The sequence below is a fragment of the Pseudocercospora fijiensis genome (assembly GCF_000340215.1).
Source record: "Pseudocercospora fijiensis CIRAD86 unplaced genomic scaffold MYCFIscaffold_3, whole genome shotgun sequence".
NCBI lineage: Eukaryota > Fungi > Ascomycota > Dothideomycetes > Mycosphaerellales > Mycosphaerellaceae > Pseudocercospora > Pseudocercospora fijiensis.
Window position 1 is genome coordinate 5462597 of NW_006921534.1, and position 20950 is coordinate 5483546.

The following is a 20950-nucleotide window of genomic DNA, read 5'->3' on the forward strand; positions in this document are numbered from 1 at the left end:
AGTGTAGTCGCAATCTACTAGTTAATTCGACCGCCTTAATCGATACTAACGCTAAGGCTTTGACCTAATTGTAGACTATTTCTAGCACCTTCTAGATTACCGAGAACGCCTCGTTAATATAACGCTAGCACAGCTGCTTCTTAATGTTAATAGAGTAGGCGGGACCGGAAAATTATTCCTTATTTAGATGCTATACGCTCGACTCTAGAGCAATGCAAAGGCCGCTTATTATCTAGGCAATCCTATTATACGAGCAGCCCCTATAGGAACTGCCGCTTCTAATATCGATAGCTTAACGCTACACTCTATATTCAAGCTGCCTATACGAGGTGCAATTAATGAGCTATAAGGAGCACGCCTTATATATATATAGAACTAGCTTCGTAATGTGTAGTATATTATTATCGACGAGAAGTCTATAATTGGACTTAAACTACTATATTTCTTGGATGTTCGACTCCGCTAGGTGTTTACCCCTAACTAGGACCTTCCTTTTAGTAGTATAAGTATTATTATCTTCGGTAATTTCTGCTAGTTAGCTCCTGTCTTCGCTTAGCTACTATTCTAGAGCCGCCCGAAGGGTCTTAAGAACATCTCCGGGCAGGCTATATACTATGCCTTTACGCAGACGTTAGTACTTAAGGCTAATATGCGACAAGAGGGAGATAATGCGGACTAGGTTGCTTTCCGCGATATACTTATAGCACTTCGTCTTAGCCGTTTTCGTAAAGACTACTAGCAAACTTTGATGCGACGCTCTATATCTAATCTCGATATACTAGAGGTTAGCTCCTTCGACGACGCTACTCGTCTATACTTCACAAATGCCGATGTAAACGAGCTTAATTATTAACGCCTACGAGATATTAGTAATCCTATGCTTCTAGTATTAGCGTCTTATAACCGTCTAGATATTGCGACGGTAAGCTCTAAGAACGCCTACAATCTTAAGAACTAGCTAAAGATTAGCATTAGATGCAAGGTTATACTTCTAGCTAACCTTTAGACTAAATTTGGCCTCGTTAATAGCCGATAAGGTATCCTTTACGACATCGTTTAGGCGCGGGACGCAGTAGGAAAGAATCTTCGCGAAGAGCCGCCTCTTTGCCTCCTCGTAGCCTTTACTAGCCTTAAGGATAACGCTCTAGAGCTCTTTAGAGTCTATAATCGTAAGGTTCTTCCGATCTTCCGGGTTTAACGTGCTATCGATAGTAGCGAAAGCGACTAGCGTCTATAGTTCCCCCTTATAGTCTCCTATGCTCTTATAGTGTATAAGGCTTAGGGTATAACTCTTAATAAGGCTGTCGTTAAGATTAGACCTGAATTCTCCTCTAGACTTATATATATTGCCTTTTCTCGTATTAAGGAATTTCGTAGCTTAATAATTGAGGGAGGGTTTAACTATAATTAGCTTACAAAGGAGCTTACTAAAGGTGCTATACCTAAGATGCGAGCAATAGACGAAGAGCGTCGTCGCAACTAAGTTCTCCCTTCGCCGCCTACTATACTAGTAGGTAGCTCTCGCATGTTCGACTTTAGCGGCTTCTCGGATGCTATCCTATATATAGTTAGTATTACTCCTCGGCAAAGCAGTTACCTACTATCGAACGCATATTAGCAGTCTAATGAAAATAATAGTCTGCCTACCTCTAACGATATAGACCTAGATATAGCGGAAGCAGCTATAGTCGAGGTAGCAATAGATAGGGAACGGGAGACTATAGGCTACCTCCTAGGCTCTGGATTTGTTTTTAACCTATCTAAAATTGGCCTATAGCTACCTCGTAGCTATTATCGCTCCTACGTCGAGCGTAAGCGATAGGTTGCAATCGACAACAATGTCTTTATTTAGCAACTATAAGAGGACGAGTAACGAATCTAGCGTTAGCTCTAGGCTGCTTATCGGCCTATCGTTCCTAGCGCTTCTAACGCGCCTTTACCTTCGCCTTTACCTCGACCTTTACTATCTCCTATGCCCCGAGATCCCGACGACGCTAAATTGATAGCGCTTGCTATACGTCGTGCAAAGACTGAACTTGCCCTCTATAATTACTATAATATACGCGCTACGGAGGTAATTAGTCTAGCTACCTTATTCTACTACCAATTTCATCGCTCCGGTATATTTGCTAACGACTCGGAAGCTGAATCTATATTTTAGCAAACGTTTCTAAGAGAGGCCCTCTATCGCTTAAAGCGAGATACTACTCTTTATCGTAAGGAGTGTCTCGAGACCCTATATTAGTATCCTCCTAATTACCCGATATATAACCTTATAGATCTTGCTATAGAGTTTAGCAAAGACGCCGTCTACGGCGTCTATCCGTTAAGCGTAGATCTAAATATACGATTTCCTTTTAAAGAGCAGGCAGTACTCCCTATCTCGCTTAAGTTATACATCTATATAGCGCTTTATCCTAAGCTAGGCGATAAGGACTATTACCTTGCTTAGTACTTAGTAGAAGACATCGACCGGATTGTACGTATAAGTGCCTACCCCCTCCTAGGTCGCTAGTTTATATCCCCGATGTATAGCGACTAAGAGTCTGTATAGTATAACGAGGCTTAGTACGGCACCGAGTGCGCTATCGATATATTCCGTATAGCCGTCGAGGTTATTAAGGACTTCGACTTTCTAGTCGTATCGAACAATAAGCTTATCTCTAAGGACTAGTAGGATGCTTATAAGAGCGCTAATACTAGAGAGTAGCACTAGCTAGATACGAATACCTTGCTTTCTTATCTAGCGTAGCTTAGCTTCAAAGCTAGCACTACTAGACCTGTTGCTACTGTATACTTTTCCGCTTTATACTTTATTGCTAGACAAGCCGACCCTACCGCTAGCACCGTATAGACGTAGAATACATAGGGCGGTATAGATAGCAAGCGCAGAATCGGCCCTCTCGGAGGACGATTTATAACTGCTCTTGCCGACTTACTGTCCTGCTTTCTGTATATACGCAGCGCTAGATAGCTAAAGCCTAGTAGCTAGACTTATATTAAGACTGCTAACGATGCAGTTACATAGCAGCCCGATCCGTACAGTTGTAGTCCGCTTATTACAGATTTAATTGTTGCTTTATTAGAGAACAAAGTCATCCTTCTATATACCGAAAATCTTGATCGCTACTATTAGGACATTCGCCGTCGACACCTCTAGGTTATATACGATAGAATCGATAATAAGGCGCAACCCTAACGCCGACGTGTACAGACTACGCGGCTGCTAGAGCCTAATACCTTTGTGACCGCTTTCAACTAAGGCCTTCGCGATAGGTATATTAAGATTGAAGCTAAGCGCTAGGCAGCCGTCTAAAATGAATAGCGTTAGCAAGAAGCTATACGCGAGTATGAACGTTAGGAAGCCCTTACTGCCTTCCAATTGCAGTATTATTCTAATATATAGGAAGGTCGAGGTCCGCAAGCTAGGTAGGCTTTACTCGATCTATCTACTCTAATAGGTTTATAGGACTTCTTAGATAGTAACGAGGAGCAAGACTTTAGTAGCGATGTGTAATCTCCTAATTAGAGTACTTCTCTAATATATACTGTCGTTGTATCACTTCCTGCTTTGCTATTACCTTTACTTAGGCTAGCTACTATTAAGCTATAAGCATAGATCGCGATTATAAGCGGCTTGCCGCTTATAACCGCGATCGCTTCTAGCGAGTATACAGATAGCAGAACGCTTACTAATAAGCCTATTTAGCCTAAGTTGCTCTATAGATACTAATAGCTTGCCTTTTCGATTAATGTAGTCTTTATATGCGATTAATACGATAACGAGGGCGCTATTCTATTAGCTAGTAGTGCGAAAGCTTCGCTCGCACTTAGTAGGCACGCGTAGCCGCCTACAAGTACATTTTCTTTCTATTATATATCGCCTCCTTCGCTATATTCGCAATTTTAGCACTTCGGCGTAGGGGCTTAAGCGGTCGTAAAGTCTTATGCGTAGAAATATTGCTAATATGTAATCCTTAGGAGGTCGTTGCGCCCGATGTAATTGCTATCGTTGCTAAAGGACTAGCGGTATGTTCTTAGTAACAGCGCTTAAGTCGTTTCGGTAATGATTCCTTAGACGAGCTACGTCGGCGTTTAAGTAATTAGCACGCAGGTAAAGAAACCATCGAGCGTGTCTTACTAGCCGAAACTACATCTCTGCTCCCTATAAATCTAGTATGCTTCTGTATATGCTATCCTTCGATGTTCTTTAATCGACTATGCTTAAGTCTTCTACGCCTGTCTAGATTACTAACAACATTAATCGGGGAACTTAACTCGAGCTCGATTGCCGGGATCTGCCGAATGATCTATCGTAATAACAAATTGTAGCGGGCTGCTTCGTCTTTCTTAGATCGATAGGGCCTTAAAGTCTAAAGAAAGTTAGCGACAGCGCTATTCCGCATCCTAATTAACTCGTATCTCTCCTTAGTGGCATTCAGCTTGGCTTGTTCCGCTAATAGGCGTTGTCGAAGACGATACGGTTGTTATAGCTAATTTTGTAGCCTGCTAGGCCTTTTCTTCTTAGCCTGCGTGCTAACGAGTAGTATAAACATCGCAGATCACATTATACGTTTCCTTAGGCCGTAAGACGTGTAAGCCTATACGCTTTTTCCAAGCATTATCGTGCCGCCGCTCGAGACGTTCGGCGAAATTTGCTAGCCGGTAGTAGAACTAATGCTCGTAGCCGAGATATTCGATCTAGGTGGTTACCTTATCCTGCTAATCCAGATCCTTCTACTAATTTACATTTACATTCACAGAATGTATAAATATTCATACTTATATCCAATATTTATAAAACAAAGAGAGAGTTACTTTACTAACGATAAAAAGCGTTCTTTGCTACGTAATTTAGTTACGCAATAAGTTACGTAATACGCTACGTAGTATAGATGTTACGTAGTATGTGTTACGGATCGATTCTGTAGCAAGGGGCACGGAACATTACGTGCGCGTCCGCGGATAGGAACCCCTACGGACATACAAGTCACGTAAGCGTCCGTACGACTATACGACTACGGACGTCTAGACACCGGACGCACTTACTACCAAGACTAGCATGTCTCTTATGTATTTAGGAACGCTAGAGATGCCTCTAGCTTCTAATACGTTCAACTTATGTTATATACTTACTAATTAGAATTGAGCCTTTGTTCTATTTAGATCACATCGTTCCCGTTTACTATTGCCTCTCTAAAGAAGCTTAACTACGTAATTAACTATTCCTCTTTAGGCTTAGTCGATAAACGAGTTATAACAGTATGTTACATAATCTAGCTACGTAATTTTGGCGTTTTAGTAAGAAATATCTCTAAATTAGACATCCGTAGTATAGCTAGTTAATTATTAATTAAATATTTACATTTATAGAGCTAGATTCAATATAGTAAATTAGTAAATATATGCATAGATTTAATATTTAATAACTATATGTACCTTAGTAACAAGCGGCAAAGCAAGACGAGCTATTTAGATATTAATTTATATTACTAAGTTACGACACATCTCTTATTTTAAAATCTAGGCCTATAAACAAGCGCCTTACGCAATTCCGCGTTATACTACTTACGTATATAATAGTATACTCTAATTCGTAGGCGTCCTAGATCTATAGGACGTTAATCTTAAGAGCTACTTAATAGGATGTTATATTGCTACCTACTATAGCCGATTAATAGCGTACCTAAGCCCTGTTTTTTAGCCTAAGTAGGAAAAGCTAATTATAAACATCCTACTAGAGGCCTTAAATACCCTACTACGCTCGCATTAGAACGAAAATTCGAATGCAATAGAGAGGTTTTCGGAGTTAACGACTGTTTTAAACCTATATAAGCAGATAGAGTCGGAATTCTATTCTTTAATTTGCTAGAAACCTCTACTAAGGGCGCTATTCGATCGGACGTAGTAGGTAGCTATACCCTAAGCCTGCTAGCTAGGCTAGGCATTAGGCGCACGGATAATCTACTACTCTCGAGAGCAGTTAGGTATCTATACTAACCCCTATAGATAGGTCCTAAGTATATCGGGGTAATAACTACTAAAGTTACCTCCTATATCCGACCGATAGCGCACCCGAGCCTTGCTTATCGCTAAAGAAGGACGATTTTACGAGAAATTCCCTACTAGAGGCCGTAAATTCCCTACTACGCTCGTATTAGAATAGAACTTCGAAGCCGACAAAGAGGTTTTCGTTATTGTCGGTTATTTTAAGCCCGTAAAAGCGGCAGATAGGCTCTAAACCCCTAGCTATCTTATTTGCTACAAACCCTAGTAGGTAACTATAAGTGCGGTCCGGAAGAATCGTAGGCTGCTATCTACCTAGTCTATATAAAGATGTCTGTATATAGTAAAGCAGAGCTAGAATCCCTAAAGACGTAACTAACCTCTAGGTCCTTTAAACAGCCCGCTCCTAGGCAGCAATACTATATTTAAGAACGCGTATTTAAGCAGTGCTATAGTATCTAGAGCTTTATCTATAGCTTAACCTCTCTTAGCGACTCGACTCGAACTAATATCTATTAGCGATTAGCTGCAATAGCCGACTCCGGTTTTGCGTACAACTATATCCTAGTAACTATTACGGTTTATAGCAAATGTAAGGCCAATCCTTAATACTAGGACTTAGAGAGTATATATAGGTATGTAGGTCTATTACGTGCATAATGCCTTAGGCTACAACTGCCGCACTTCTTCTTCCGACTTTCTTATAGATAGTCTCTTTCCGAATACATTAGTTATATTAAGTCTAGGTATTAAGTGAAATTTAATAACTATAGTATAGGGAAGGGGGAAGTTACAAGACTCCGGCTAGGATTACTATAGGCTAATCGATAAACCGATATTCTAATTGCCCGAAGTATATATACTAGGAACACTAGGCACCTTACGTAGTAGGTTTCTAGCCGGTTGCTATATGTAAGAAGCCGCGAATAGCGCTGTTTTAGCGGCGGAAAGTGAATAACCAAAATAACGGCTTATAAGAGCTTGCGTAGGTAATTTAGTAGCGTTTCTTAGTAGGCTGCTTAGTAATTAACCTCGGTGCTAAGAGGCAGCTAGGGTCGTAGACCTTACTATAATTAGTATTATAGATTAGACGTTAATTGCTATGCTATACTATAGAAGAATACGACTCTAACGGCTTCTTAACTAATAAGGATATTATTGCAGTCTGTAGTAGAATACTAGCAACAACTGTAGCTGTTTTAGCCTCTAAGGCCGACAATCTACTAGATCTAGCTATTCGCCGAGAAGGCGAGACTAAGCGTAAATACTAGCATAGACAGGCTCGTAATAATAGGCTATATAAGCCGCTACGCGAGTATCTAAGAGATAAGCAGTAGTCGCTAGAGACATACCCTAAGGCTAATTTTAAGGGCGACTTCCGCTTTACTAAGTAGTAAGTAATTAAGCTAGCCGAGTTGCTAGATATTAAGTCGATCGAGTTGCCTAAGCGCATACGTTACGATCTAGTAACGGTGCTATATATCGTTTGCGGAAGGCTTAGTAATCCGGGTTATTAACGCAATCTAAGCTAGATATTTAGTCGTAGTAATAGCTAGATTAGTCGTGTATTTAATACCGCGTATACTTAACTAGCAAGGCGTTAGAAAGAGCGATTAGTATAGGACTTTAACCGGTTAAGTAAAGCCTACCTATAGCGAATAGCTATTACGGTTGCTAGATTAATCGATATAGAGTATGTCTTCGGATATATCGATAGTACCCTACGGAAGTACTATAGGCCGACCTATAACTAGCGGCTGTTCTATAATAGATATAAGCACTTCTATAGACTTAAATACTAAGGCATTGTCCTTCCGGATAGCATAATATTACTATATAGTCCGGTACCCGGCTCCTACGGCGATATAACGTTAATACTAGAGAGTAGGTTTAATAAGGTTTAGAAGTCGTATTTCGAGCCGCCTAGATAGCTATATCGACCCTTCGAAGAGCGGGTATTCTTATATAGTAATTAAGTATATAATGTCGCCGATAGGGTTATAAGAAGCTAGAAGACCGTAAATAGCGAGTTTCGTAATACTAACGAGGCTACAGCTATAAAGGAAATAAGTACTATCCGCTAGTTAGTCGAATAGGGCTTCGTAGAGGTTGTTAATAACTTCGAGTTAATAAAGTACTTCTACGGGCTCCGAGTCGAGTTAATGCTGGTCGGAGCGATATATATCGTTACTATATTGCTTACTAATTACCTTACCTATTATCGTAGCGAGAACAAGATTAGTCGACTATACTATATAAAACCCCCGAGTACGCGCGAATATCTCGCTAATCTGCCCCCCCTACCTATAATACCTCTAACTAGCGACGACGACCTTCTACGCTACGGTAGGCACTTCGGATTAGGCTTTTAGATAGGCGACGAGGTGTTCGATAGCGGCGCTTTATTTAGATATAGTCGGACGGTTGTACCGGACTATAAGACGGACGAGATTAAGGTTATTAATATAACGAGAGAAGATTAAATTAGGAGATAGAGGTAGAAGATATAGGAAAGTAGTAGATATAGGTATACCCGTACTAGCGCGTAGTATATTATACGAGATGCTTTACGACTTTAATACGATAATAACCTTACCGATCTTATATACTCTTACGTACGCTATGTTCTTTAGTATACGGCGCGTCTTATCGTCTAAAAACGAGCGAAAACGAGTAATACGTTATTACGTAACGAGTCGTAGAATGTCGAGGCCCGCTTACTAAGCGATAAAATCTCGGCTTTCCGCGTTACTTCGAGCTATATACTACAACCCCTACCCTATTTTACGAGTCCCTTAGAGCTGTCGATACAAATTCGCTATTCGAACTCCGACTCTACGATTTTATTAGGTATAGAGGGTCTTAGCGTTCTCGTACCGAACGAAGCTACGATTTCGAATAGGTACTCGTAAAAGAAGATATTAACTAAGTAATTACAACATTCTCGATAATAAGAACATAACTACCGCAATATACTAAGCTTAACCCTTACCCTAATCCTTACTCTAACCCTTACCCTAACCCTAACCCTAATCCTAATCCTAACCCTAATCGATTAAATTATCTACGAGAATACGTCCTTATCGATAGTATTAAGGTCTACGAAGCCGTCGCTATCGTTATCGTAGTCTAGCGAGTCCGTTTAACTATCTATAATTTCGTTAGAAGGAAGCTCTATTTATAATAAAGATAAGGGTCTTAATAGCAACGAAGCGGTTATCGTTACTTATAGAGCCTAGATACTAGACTAGACAGCATTAATTTAACGTACTATCTTTAGCTTAACGTCTCTTACTACGGCGCTTATTACGGCGGACAAGTCGCTTATATCTCTCGTACGGCTAGTAGGACTTAGTATACTCGGCGCCTCGCTAACGGCGCTAATAATAGAGACACTTAAAGACTCTAATAGCGAGCTAATTCTACGTCTTAAGCTACGGCCCTTAGCGAGTATTCTTAGAGTATTAAACATAGGCGATAGTACCTCCTTTAGTATAGCTCCTTATATCTATAATCTACGCTAGAGCCGTTTAGTCTCGAAGTCTAAACGACGGCGCTTAGCAAGCTAAGCGGTATTACTATCGACCGTAGATAGCGTCGATAAGTCGATAACTTCTACTTATTAAGTAGGCGTTATTAGAGCAGCTAGATTTAATGCTACTAGAGTCGCCGCTAGAGCCGCTACTAGAGCCGCTACTACTAGAGCCGGAGCCGGAGCCTAACTACTACGCTAAGAGAGTATTAATAGTATAGTATTACGTATATTCTCGGTAGGACTATTAAATGCCTTTAATTCCTTCGCATTTAATATCTTCTCGCGCTATACCTTATCTAGTCGAAACAGTATCTCCGTAGCCTTATCGAGAAGCTAATCTTAAAGGGTCTCTACTACGACAACTCCGGAAGCTCTGTTAAGAGGCCTTCTCGCAACTACTCGGCGCTTAACTATAGCACGATAAGCCCTTACTAGATCGCTAATAAGAGGCTTATTAGTTAGCTAAGTAGCAGTAATAATAGACTTAAAGCTAGCATTCTAGTTACGCACTTTGCTAGTTACTCGCTTATAGGCTATAGTAGCGCTAACCTTAGCAAGGGTAAGCTTACTAGCCGCCGAGATATAGCTATTACTATTAAGTCGAGTATTACTATGTTCTTTAGCAATAGTAGCGGCAATAAGGTCGTCTTAAGAAGGACCTATATTAACTAAAGTTTGACTATCGGTCTAACTGTTAATTAGAGTGCTATTTAGCGTAGAAATAGGCTCCTTAATTAGCGTAGATATTAGCGTAAAAACAGGCGTAGAAATAGGCGGCTAGATAGGCTACTAGATAGGCTGCTAGATAGGCTACCGGATAGGCTCTTCGACTAGCGTAGAAACGATTAGTATATTTACCTCGTAGACCTAATTAGCTACTAAGCGATAGGTTGTTAGACTATCGAGTAATATAGTTAGACTATATAGCGCAGGTTAACTATAATAGTCGCAGACTATAGCTAGTAGCGTATAGAAGGAAGGACCTAAGCGAGGGTATAGATCGCTCTACGAGAGGCTATAGTTTAGGTCGAGAAGTGCGGTAATAGGTAGTAGGGTAGGTCTTAGGGTAATAGGAACGGCTATAATACTAAGAAGCCTTAATTAGGAGGTATTTGCTAACAAGTCTAAGCTTCCGAGTACTATACGTGTTCTCGGAAGCCCTAATATATACCTCCCTCGAGGTATAGACTTAGTTGTAATTATAATAGCTCCCTACCGAGGTCTCTATTTCTATAACGGCTCTTAGAGTAATTATATATAGGCCCCTAGACCTATATAACCTCTAGTAGCCGCATAGCGACCTTTACCTGCCTCTTACTAGACTCTCCGTCTTTATATATATATATAAGGGGCATATAGTAGCCGGTAGGAGATAGCTACTATACTAAAAGACTAAATCTAATAGAAGGCGGAGACAGGGTTTAAGCTATTTAGCTAAGGATTTAGTACACTCCTTTACTTAACTATTAACGGCCTAGCGCAGGGTCTAATTAGCGTATTTTCGATTATATAAGCGTATACGGGTAACTATACGAGCTCGTATAGTTACTCGTACTTTTATTTACTTAATCCTTTACGCACGGATAACTGCACCGAGTTTATTCATATGCTAGTGCACTAGCGCGAGCCACTTCCGCGTACACGGAGCGCAACTGCCAATTCAAACCTACTGCGCAAGGTGCCTGCTGGATACAACACACAAATCGGCCGATGAGGTTGGTGTCACGCTAATGCACGTGTCCTTTCAATCAGCTAAAATCCTTACGCAATCAGACCCTGGCTTCTTGGCGCGAGGCACCAATCGCTGAAGGCCAGCCTCAGGCAGAAGAAGTGACAATGCTACTCCACGTGGGGGGAATTAGCGCTTAGTGGGCATCAGGGGAAACTCTTGGCTACGGTCTTGTCTTGTTGTAAATCTCGTTTAGAGGTCACATCGTTCCAATACTATCCTTTTCATGGAATCGCATACAGGTCTTCAAGACCACATCGATCAGGTCACGTATTGGCAACCTGCTGGCGTCAAGAGATACCTCGCAGCCTCTTCCCAAAATTATGTCGGACTTATGGAGGACGGTCAAACTGTGCTGAAATATCCCCTACGCAAAACACACGACGCTTTGCAGACTCTGCGCAAGGAGGCCGAGCGCTATATTCGTCTTGGTTCCCACAAGAATCTTTTGACCTTTAAGGGCTTAAACGATGATGGGTTGCTACTTGAATACTGCGAACGAGGAATGTTACACACCGTCCTCGAGGGACCCGACAAATTAACCGATACCCAGAAGATTACTATTGGGAAGCAGATTGTCTGTTGTCTGGTCTATCTACACGACCACCATTTTATCCACTGCGATCTCCATGTTCGCAATGTGTTTGTAACTTCTGACATGAGTGCCAAAGTTGGCGATCTCCAAGGGCAATTATTTCGACCCGATGGCAGTATTGAGATGGAAACAATGACACAAGAGAATGCAAAGTCGCGTCACCCATACGCAGGTAACGACGAGTTCTCGCGACGGACAGATATCTTCGCTTTGGGAACATTGCTCTACCACTTGTGGCATGAGCACCCTCCCTTTCCCGAACTTGACGAATTCACTCATAAGGATTTGATCGAAGCAAGATATCGCGCTGGACATTATCCTATTAATCTTAGGCTGAGTACTGGTATCGAGAGCATTATCGGTAAATGCTGGCGTTCGAGCTACGAAGGCGTTCACGAGGTGCTCGACGATATGGAGAAACTTGATGGCATGGAGACGCAGTATACGACAGTATATGCACTGTCCCCGTGAGTAGCGGCGTAAGGCAGAGCCGCACTCCGCGCGGGCCGGAATATGAAGCCTTCGGGGCACAATCTACCTATGCAATTGAATGATAGCGTCAAGAAACCCACGATATGTCTGTGAATATCTTCGCCATCTTGTGCATACAAGCAGTAAGCTAAGAGAACAAACTTGAATACTAGTTCCATGACATGCGGCTTTGGTGCTCGGAAGAGCTCGCAAGCTCAATCGCTCCTGCCGTTGAAGCTATACGGGTCCTGTCTTCTTCCTGCCTTTGAGCCCGCACACTCCGAAGTGGCCAATTGCAGAGACATAGAAAAGCCTGCAGCTGTTGTAAATGAATGCAGAGCCAAGGCTTCGAGCTCCAAAGGGCTGTCCAGAGCCACATAATGATCAGGCTCCTGGAAAAGGGTCAGCCGATCACAATTAAATCTTTGGCGTTTTTGAGACTTGCAGGAGTCTAGTGGAGCACGAAATCGTCGACGAAATCTTCGTCCCGAAGCCTGGGTTACTCAGACCCCATGCCCTCGAGGTGGTATATATGAACATTGCGATTTCGTATGTTGAGGCGATGGCTGGAGGTGTGTAGAGATTCGCATTGTTGCCATGCTATTTCCGTCAGCAAACAATATCATAGAGACTCGCTGCACTTGACCTACGGGAATGGAAGCAACGATAATCGCCGGGGTAATGAGGGTCACCGCAATCACAGACTTGAGCTTCTGTGTAGGCCTTTCCATAGGGATGATAACGAAATATGATGCTTCCTCTAAGAACGCAGTTGTGCAGACCGCAACTCGGGCAGATAGTCTCTAGATGGCAGGTCAGTTACCAGGAAAGATAGAGACGTCATCGAACTATACCAGACATTCTGCTCCCAAGTCATGAGAGAGCAAAGATATGATTCCAAGAGAGATGGCCGCTAGCTGATTCTCTAGTCAGCTCTTTGCGCAAGTACTTCACAAGCTCGTCCATGGACCATCCTACCCAGGCCAATATCCCCCATGCCACAGAGTCCCATCGCCACAATCGCCATGAGTACTTCCTTCCTTTCGCAAGATGATGACCAAACGCTACGAGTAGTGACACAAGGCTAACCAGATATGCGATTGGAAGATATTCGAGGTGATCGAGCATTATAGGCGGTGGCATTGATGTTTTGTACTTCGATGTTGTGAACTTTGGCTGATACTAGATCGTGCATGCTGCAAGTTTTTCTAGGTGTTTCTCGGTATACATATATCTTACCACTGCCCTGGCGCTTCCAGAGAGTGACAAGAGCATGTATCCCATTATAACTCGTCTGAATTTTGAATTTGCCGATAGATCAGCTATAGCTACGTATAAGTCCTCAAACAGGCCTTGATATCTCGGCTGCGTCCTTGCTCGCACATCTATAATGCGATTCTCCAACGAAGTACGCCGAAGGGGTACACCACATAGAAAAGGTATCGAAGCAATGACAGCCAGCCGTCCGTCGCATTTTGACTATGTTGTAGCGCCAGCGAATAATCGTCATCCACAGACCCAGACCCAGCAAGGTAATGAAGACTGCAACGAGTGCAACGGCGACTGCGGGAGCTTGTTAAGGGCCGGATGAAACCTTCGACGCGGCCTTACTGCGATGCCTAGATGGTGAAGTTATCCGGCTTGATTTCGTACACTAAACGAACACGATGGAATTTGCTGCCGATAGGGGTTACTAGCCACGATTTGAAGAGCAGAGCAAGACGGGCACTGATTTTATGAACAACAGGATAGCAAGCTATTGTGGTCAATGCCTTCGACCGATCTGGCTATCCTTGCCCCGAATGGCAAGTTTCAACATTTCAGCGTTAAGGCAGATTGGAACGCAAGAATCCTCTTCTGTTCTTTAGTCGCGAACATGCATTGCCCAACTACTGCTGAGATGCAGGATGCATTGTCATCATAAGAAGCTTGAGGCCAGTGTGCAACCTTATCGCCTACGGGTCTGAATTCAAGGGCGGCTACAACTTTTCGTAGCTTGCAACTTCCTCCGCTTTGCGATCGCATAAGCTCGCCATGTGGACGTCTTTCCACGAAAGGCCGCGAGGCTGGTGTGTCGTCCAATGGATATGAGACTTGAATGGCGTCTGCAGCACAAGTCAGCAAAAATTGTTTTGCGTGTCCGAACATTACGTGCCGATGTAAGCGTAGGATGATGCTGTTTGAACCCAGATATTTCGTTGACGATAGCGTCGAAGAACTTGGATCCAGTTAGTGTTTGAACGCTTATATAGTGTGACTTGCGATGCGACGCCTTGATTTCTCAAAGTGGTATTCTTTTTCAATCCCGTTTCCCTTAGCATCCACCTTCCAACCGTTCTCGAGCAGCCTAGAGAGTTCTTGGGCGATGTCTGTCTCCCGAGTGTTGGAGCTAAAGACAACTGCTTGTGTTGTATTACGATGGTGGTTCTCTGCCATAACGGATGCGAAAGCAACGAAAGGGAAGATGACAGAACAGCCTTCATTACTGAGCAATACTATGGGCTACAGTAAGCCTGTCAGTTGGTGCGGGGAAGACGTACACCTCCGAGAGAGGCTTGGCGAGCACACACACCGCTATTTTATACTATAATCTGCTCTTCTACGCTCTTGTAATAGTGTAGAATTTTCTATAAATCGTGTCGTCGATATACTAGCGGTATAGCGAGTTTCTAGGTATTGTTGTCGCTATAATACAACTAAAGCCGATCGATAAGGCCTTATAGGCGCTTCTTAAGTCCTATTTCGCGCAAGGCTATACACCTAAGCGGATAATTGAAGAGACAAAGGTCCCTATTACCGTAAGGTCGATATATAGGTATTAGTAGAAGTAGCGGCTATTTAGCGAGTTGTATATAAAGAATAGTAGCGCTATTCGAGGTTAACTACGGAGGCTTCTTTATAAGGAAGAAGAGTAGCTTTACGACTATCTCTACGAGCGGCTAGACACCTATTTCTAAGAGATGATCTCTGCTCTTTATAACGAGTTTATACGGCTTCGTCCGATTAATAATAGTAGTAAGGGCATCCGACTAACGCCTATACTACTATTTCGGACCTTAAAGCGTTAGGGTTGGAGCCGGAAGCGTATATAGGTAAAAGCGAAGGAGCGCAACCTATTACTAAGGGCTTTATAGGTAATAAGGTGTGCGAGTTAGCCGGTAGATAGGCTTGTCTTCGTAGATAAGACTGCGTATAATTAGAAGACTAGTTAGCGGAAGTATAGATAGTCAATTCGAGGTATAGGCTATATAGATTATTAGTATACGAGGCGAGAGGTTAGGTAGTCTATCCTACCTGCCTTTACGATCTACGGTTATTTGCCGTATACGTACGTATACTAAGGATCGATTAATAGTAAGCGGTTTAGCACCTAGTTAGAAGAAGAGGTCCTACCGTACCTTAAGGGTAGTCTATCTATAATATTTGTAATAGACAATGCTAGTATCTACTATAGTAGGAGGGTTAAAGAAGCGATACTAGAAGCTAGCTATTACCTCGAGTTTCTACCGCTATACTTACCGGATCTAAATCCTATCGAACAGACCTTCAATCTACTTAAGAAGACTATAAAGAAGTACCGCTATAAGCTGCCGCTCTTTAAGGGTTTCTAGGGCTATTTAGTATAGTGCCTATACAAGTATAGAGGCCGAAGAGCGCGCGGATTGTTTAAAAACGCTAGATACAACGTCGAAGGGTACGATTTGCCGTACGATCCTAATCACTTCGAAACGACCGCCGGATCTACGCAAAACATACTTAATATAGATGCTAAAGAATCCGCATAGTATACGTACTATAAAGGGTCGCCGCCGGTAGTGCTTAGTAACCTAGATAGTTGTATATAGAGTAAGGAAGAGTTTAAGCAAGAACTCGAAGAATCGGACATAGATTTCGAGGACTTCGAGTAACGTTATTAGCGCCGGTAAGCGCCGAAGGCAGAGAATTAGATAAATAGTTCGAACGCTAGTATTACCTAATGCTCTATTTCTTCTACAACTAACGCATTTGATTTAATATACTAAATTAGGTCTAAATAAGTGCGATTACAGTAAGAATCTCCCGCTTATTACAAGGTTGTATATATTGTAGTAATAAAAAGAATAGCGCCGAAACAAAGCCCGAATTCGATTATATCTCGCCCTCTTTAGTAGCGGCTCTTTCCGTAGCGATAAGATTATTATCCCTCTCCTTTAGCTATTCTCGAATAGCTTCCTTTAATCGTAGACGTATACTACATACTTTATTAAGCTCGTAAGGCTAGTTAGATTAGTCTATATTAGCGATAGTATCGAGACGCTATACTGTTCCTACGAAGAACTTAATATAGGCGCGTAGAGAGTCCTGTTCCGCGAAGTCCGGCTAAAGGCTATACTAGTCGAAGAATTCAGCTATTACTTACTAAGATATCACTGTACGCGGTACTTTAAGCGGCGCCTTATATCTAGAGCGATAGCCGGTAAGAGCGCGAGTAGGAGTCCTTAATAGCGTACTAGGAATACGACTAAGGCTATTGTTCTGTTAGTGTAGCATACCGCCTATAAACTCGCCTATTATCTTTATTATACTACCGTTCTTACCGGCTAGTAAGTCCGAGTCGCTGTTGCGCCGCATTCGACGAGTATTCTAGCCTTAATACTTCTTCTTAATCTTGCGAGAAATTAGTATAATCTCGACCGAGACTAGAAGCCTATCTAGCTAAGAGCCGTCCTTATTCTATACGTATTTACCCTTCGCAATCGCCTAGCTTAATTTAACTATTATAGCGTCGTAGAAGGGGAAGTGGTTCTCGCTAAGCTCCTTTACCGAGCGATTAAACTAGTAAGTAGACTCGCTAGCCTTCTTGCTATTAATACAGTCCTTGCGAGTATAGAGCTACTCGTTAATAATCTTAAAGTCGTACCTGCTAGACGACTCGAGTTTAGTAACGATTAGACTAGTATTCCTTATTTAGATAGTATCTAGATTCTTCTTTAACTTCTTACTACTAACCTCCTTCCTACCTTTGCCTCTAGCTACTACTAGTTGCTTAGGCTTTATATAAAAGTCGAGATTAATAAAAGGCTTCTTCCTCGACGCTTTTACTAAATTAATTACATAGTTAAGAGCTTGCCGGTAAACCACGTCGCCGTCGATATCGTTACCTGCTTAGTGCTAGTCGCTAGTAAACGCATTCTTCGAGCCTTTAGCGCCTGCTCGAATAACGACTCGATAAGGTCGTTAATAGCCGTTAAGCTAAGCAAATTTCGCCGCCTACGTATAGGTATCCTACGGCTCTTTATCTCTCGTAGTAAGGAAGCTAACTGCCTTCGTAGTAAGCGACCGAGCGGCGCCCTTCTTAGCCGGATTAAATACAGTCTATTGTCTAATATAATAGAAGATTTCCGGTTTATTACCTAAGAAAGAGCTAGGAGCAGTAATAGGCACGTTACTAGTAGCAAGAGCGGACAGACTGCTAGTAGTAGCCTCGGCTTCCTACGCGGCGTTAAAAGAGGAGGAAGTAGAGTAAGAGGCGGAGGGAAAATAAGCGGTTTTGCTAGGTAAAACACTACTATTATCCCCCTCCGAGGGAGCTACGGCCTCCTTGCTTTAGGCAGCTACGGGACTAGCGATTAGATTAGGCTCTTCTACGGTAGTCTTCTTGCCCTTTCTGCCGGCGCTAGACCTACTTATTGTACTACTCTTTGCCTACTAAGTCGTATTAGCACCTCGTCTTATTAGCGGCGGCGATATAGGCTTCTCGAGAGACTAGATTACCTTCTTCTTTAGTATAGAAGCGGTTAACTCGTCGTCTAATCGAGCTAGAGGTACGCTAGTAGTCGTACGAGTAGACCTTGTTAGCATTATTGCTAGCAATCGATAGAGATACGCGTACGAGGCTTGAATAGACGATTATTCTCTATTTTACGACAATAGATAGGAAGAAGTACGCAATTCTATATACAAAACTACTATTGGAATCCCTCCTTAACCGGATAAGGAGAGGAGGAGGCTCTGCGGACCGTACTAACAGGCTTACTGTAGCCTATAGTATAGCAGGCTAGAGCAATGACGTCAAATTTCTCGAACTTTCTAGCTTGGCGATTATATCCATGCCCTAAAATCGCAGTCCCGGAACACTAAGCTCTGCCTGCTGCATGTCTAAGAGACCCTTGGCCTCCTTTACGACAGCATGTTCGTATGTATCTCTGTAAAGGTTGACTGAAGAGATGACACTGACTGCCTAGATGTTACTACGACTCTCAAAACTGCTGTGTCGCTCCAATGCCTGCTGCAAATGTCTCTAGTATTGCAATGCTGTTGTGCGATCATCGCAGCTGTGCGAACAAATCGCTCTCGAACATAACAAACGAATGTGGAGCATCTGGTCTATGACATCCGCTCCCTGCTCTAGTGAGTGAAGATCACCGAAGTACTCCTTAACCTCCACGAAATCTCCAGCTGCTACCAGCGCATTTGCGATAGACACTTTTACGCGGCGGATTGCCCTTATCTGGGGGCATTCCGCAGCTTTCAGGGTCGTTAGTTGAGGAAGAAGCAGACGTACAGCCTCGTCCGCCTGCTGCATCTCGATCAAACAGTCTGCTATTGCACACAAAGTCAAATTCCTGCGTTTTGGAGAATTCATTACCAATTGCAGACTTAGTTGAATCCTGAGGCATGTGCCTAGGTCCGTGCACACACGCGGCACCCTATTTAGCGACTTCTCGTTTCTTCCGTAGACACACTATCGATTATCAACTATCGAATATACACACTTCAAGTAGTTATAAGCCCTCGACTGCTACCGCAGACTAACTAACTAAATACCCTCCTACGTAAAGTAGGGGGTACGAACAAGACCTAACTAAGACCGATAACTGAACAGCTAAGCGCTACAACTAAACAGCTAAGATAGCCGTTTCCGACTCGACTACTGCGACTATCGCGACTAGCGGCATTCGCAAACTAATACCTACTAACTATCCCCTCTAGAGCGTCGATATTAAGGCCCTTCTACGGCGCTCTAAGCTACTAAAATATACCCAACTCGATAAGAACTAACAAGCCGCCAATTTGGCTATTGCTGTACTAGAGAATAACCCTCGACCTAGTTTAGAGCTAGCAACTAGCAAGAACTAGGCCTTCTAAACCGACTGAACCTAAACCGACTAAATCTAAACCGACTAAACCTAAACCGACTAAACCTAAACCGACTGAACCTAAACTAACTAAACGGCTGCTTTAAGCACCCACCTGCAAGAAGCAGGGGGTATCGTAGCTACTAACTAAACGGCTGCTTTAAGCACCTACCTATAAGAAGCAGGGGGTGTCGTAGCTACTAACTAAACCGCAATCAATACTCAAACCTGCTAGATGTAGGGGGTGCGGCGGATTAACTAACTAAATAGCTATCTAAGGGCAAGATGCCTAGGCTACTAACTAACTAAACAACCATCTAAGGGCAAGAAGCCTAGGTTGCTAACTGAACTAAATAGCTATTGTAAGGGCAAGAAGCCTAGGCTATTAACTAACTAAATGGCTATTGTAAGGGTAAGAAGCCTAGGCTATTAACTAATACCTCTTTGTTTGATTTAAGCGACTTTGTATTTACTAACGTACCTTATATATATACGAGGGGGTAAGTTGAATCCTAAGGCATGTACCTAGGTCTATATATACACGCGGCACCCTATTTAGCGACTTCTCGTTTCTTCCGTAGACATACTATCGATTATTAACTATCGAACATACACACTTTAAGTAACTTTCGTAGGCTTGCGCGAAATTGGACGTAGTACGCTAGACTTTTGTTATAGTTGCGATCCTTATAGCTATTATATCGAAGAGGTAAGGCGATCGACTATTAATACTTCGAGGGACCTAGTCTACGTGTGCATAGTAATCGGCAGCAGCGTCGAAATTTTCTTATTAGACTATATTTTCTAATTTAGATACCGCAAGTCGGCCTAGGGCTGTATCGAATCGTATGCTAACTTTAGAGTCCTTAAGCAACGACTAATCTTCCAAACACCGCATAGAACCGCTATAGTCACCTTTAAGTCGGAGCACAACGCTCTTTTCGTACGTAGCTTTAGCGGTTAGCATTAGGTCGTCTTTGTAGATTGCGAGCGATCTTGCTTGTTCCGTATAGATACTTGAAGTGTGTGTTCGATAGTTGATTAAGTGTCTACGGAAGAAGCGAGAAGTCGCTAAATAGGTGCAGCGCGTGTATACGGTCTAAGCTATAGGACCCTGTGTTTCAAGTTACCCCCTCGTATATATGCAAGGCACGTAGGTAAGTACAAAGTCGCTTAAATCAAACAAAGAGGTATTAGTTAATAGCCTAGGCTTCTTGCCCTTACAATAGCCATTTAGTTAGTTAATAGCCTAGGCTTCTTGCCCTTATAATAGCTATTCAGTTTAGTTAGCAACCTAGGCTTCTTACCCTTAGATAGTTGTTCGGTTTTAGCAACCTAGGCTTCTTGCCCTTAGATAGTTGTTTAGTTAGTTAGTAGCCTAGGCATCTTGCCCTTAGATAGCCATTTAGTTAGTCCGCCGCACCCCCTGCATCCAGCAGGTTTAAGTGTTAATTGCGGTTTAGTTAGTAGCTACGACACCCCCTGCTTCTTATAGG

General features: G+C 42.6%; 2 protein-coding genes across 2 annotated transcripts; one reads left to right on the plus strand and one right to left on the minus strand.

Moving 5' to 3' along the window:
• Positions 1-1972: 1972 nt before the first annotated feature.
• MYCFIDRAFT_173880 (uncharacterized protein) lies at positions 1973-12336 on the plus strand (the record flags this gene model as incomplete). Its single annotated transcript, XM_007927317.1, has 5 exons — positions 1973-2021; positions 11163-11260; positions 11294-11389; positions 11421-11438; positions 11467-12336. 5 exons carry the CDS (start codon positions 1973-1975, stop codon positions 12334-12336), a joined length of 1131 nt encoding a protein of 376 aa, XP_007925508.1.
• A 63-nt stretch (positions 12337-12399) lies between these two features.
• On the minus strand, positions 12400-18995 carry MYCFIDRAFT_207461 (uncharacterized protein; the record flags this gene model as incomplete). Its single annotated transcript, XM_007927318.1, has 23 exons — positions 12400-12463; positions 12519-12584; positions 12616-12759; positions 12800-12936; positions 12969-12982; positions 13029-13096; positions 13125-13249; positions 13291-13518; positions 13565-13630; positions 13685-13908; positions 13938-13955; positions 14003-14119; positions 14154-14291; positions 14340-14441; positions 14488-14554; positions 14595-14630; positions 14662-14838; positions 14879-14890; positions 18387-18430; positions 18454-18556; positions 18583-18650; positions 18685-18895; positions 18930-18995. 23 exons carry the CDS (start codon positions 18993-18995, stop codon positions 12400-12402), a joined length of 2295 nt encoding a protein of 764 aa, XP_007925509.1.
• Positions 18996-20950: the final 1955 nt, after the last annotated feature.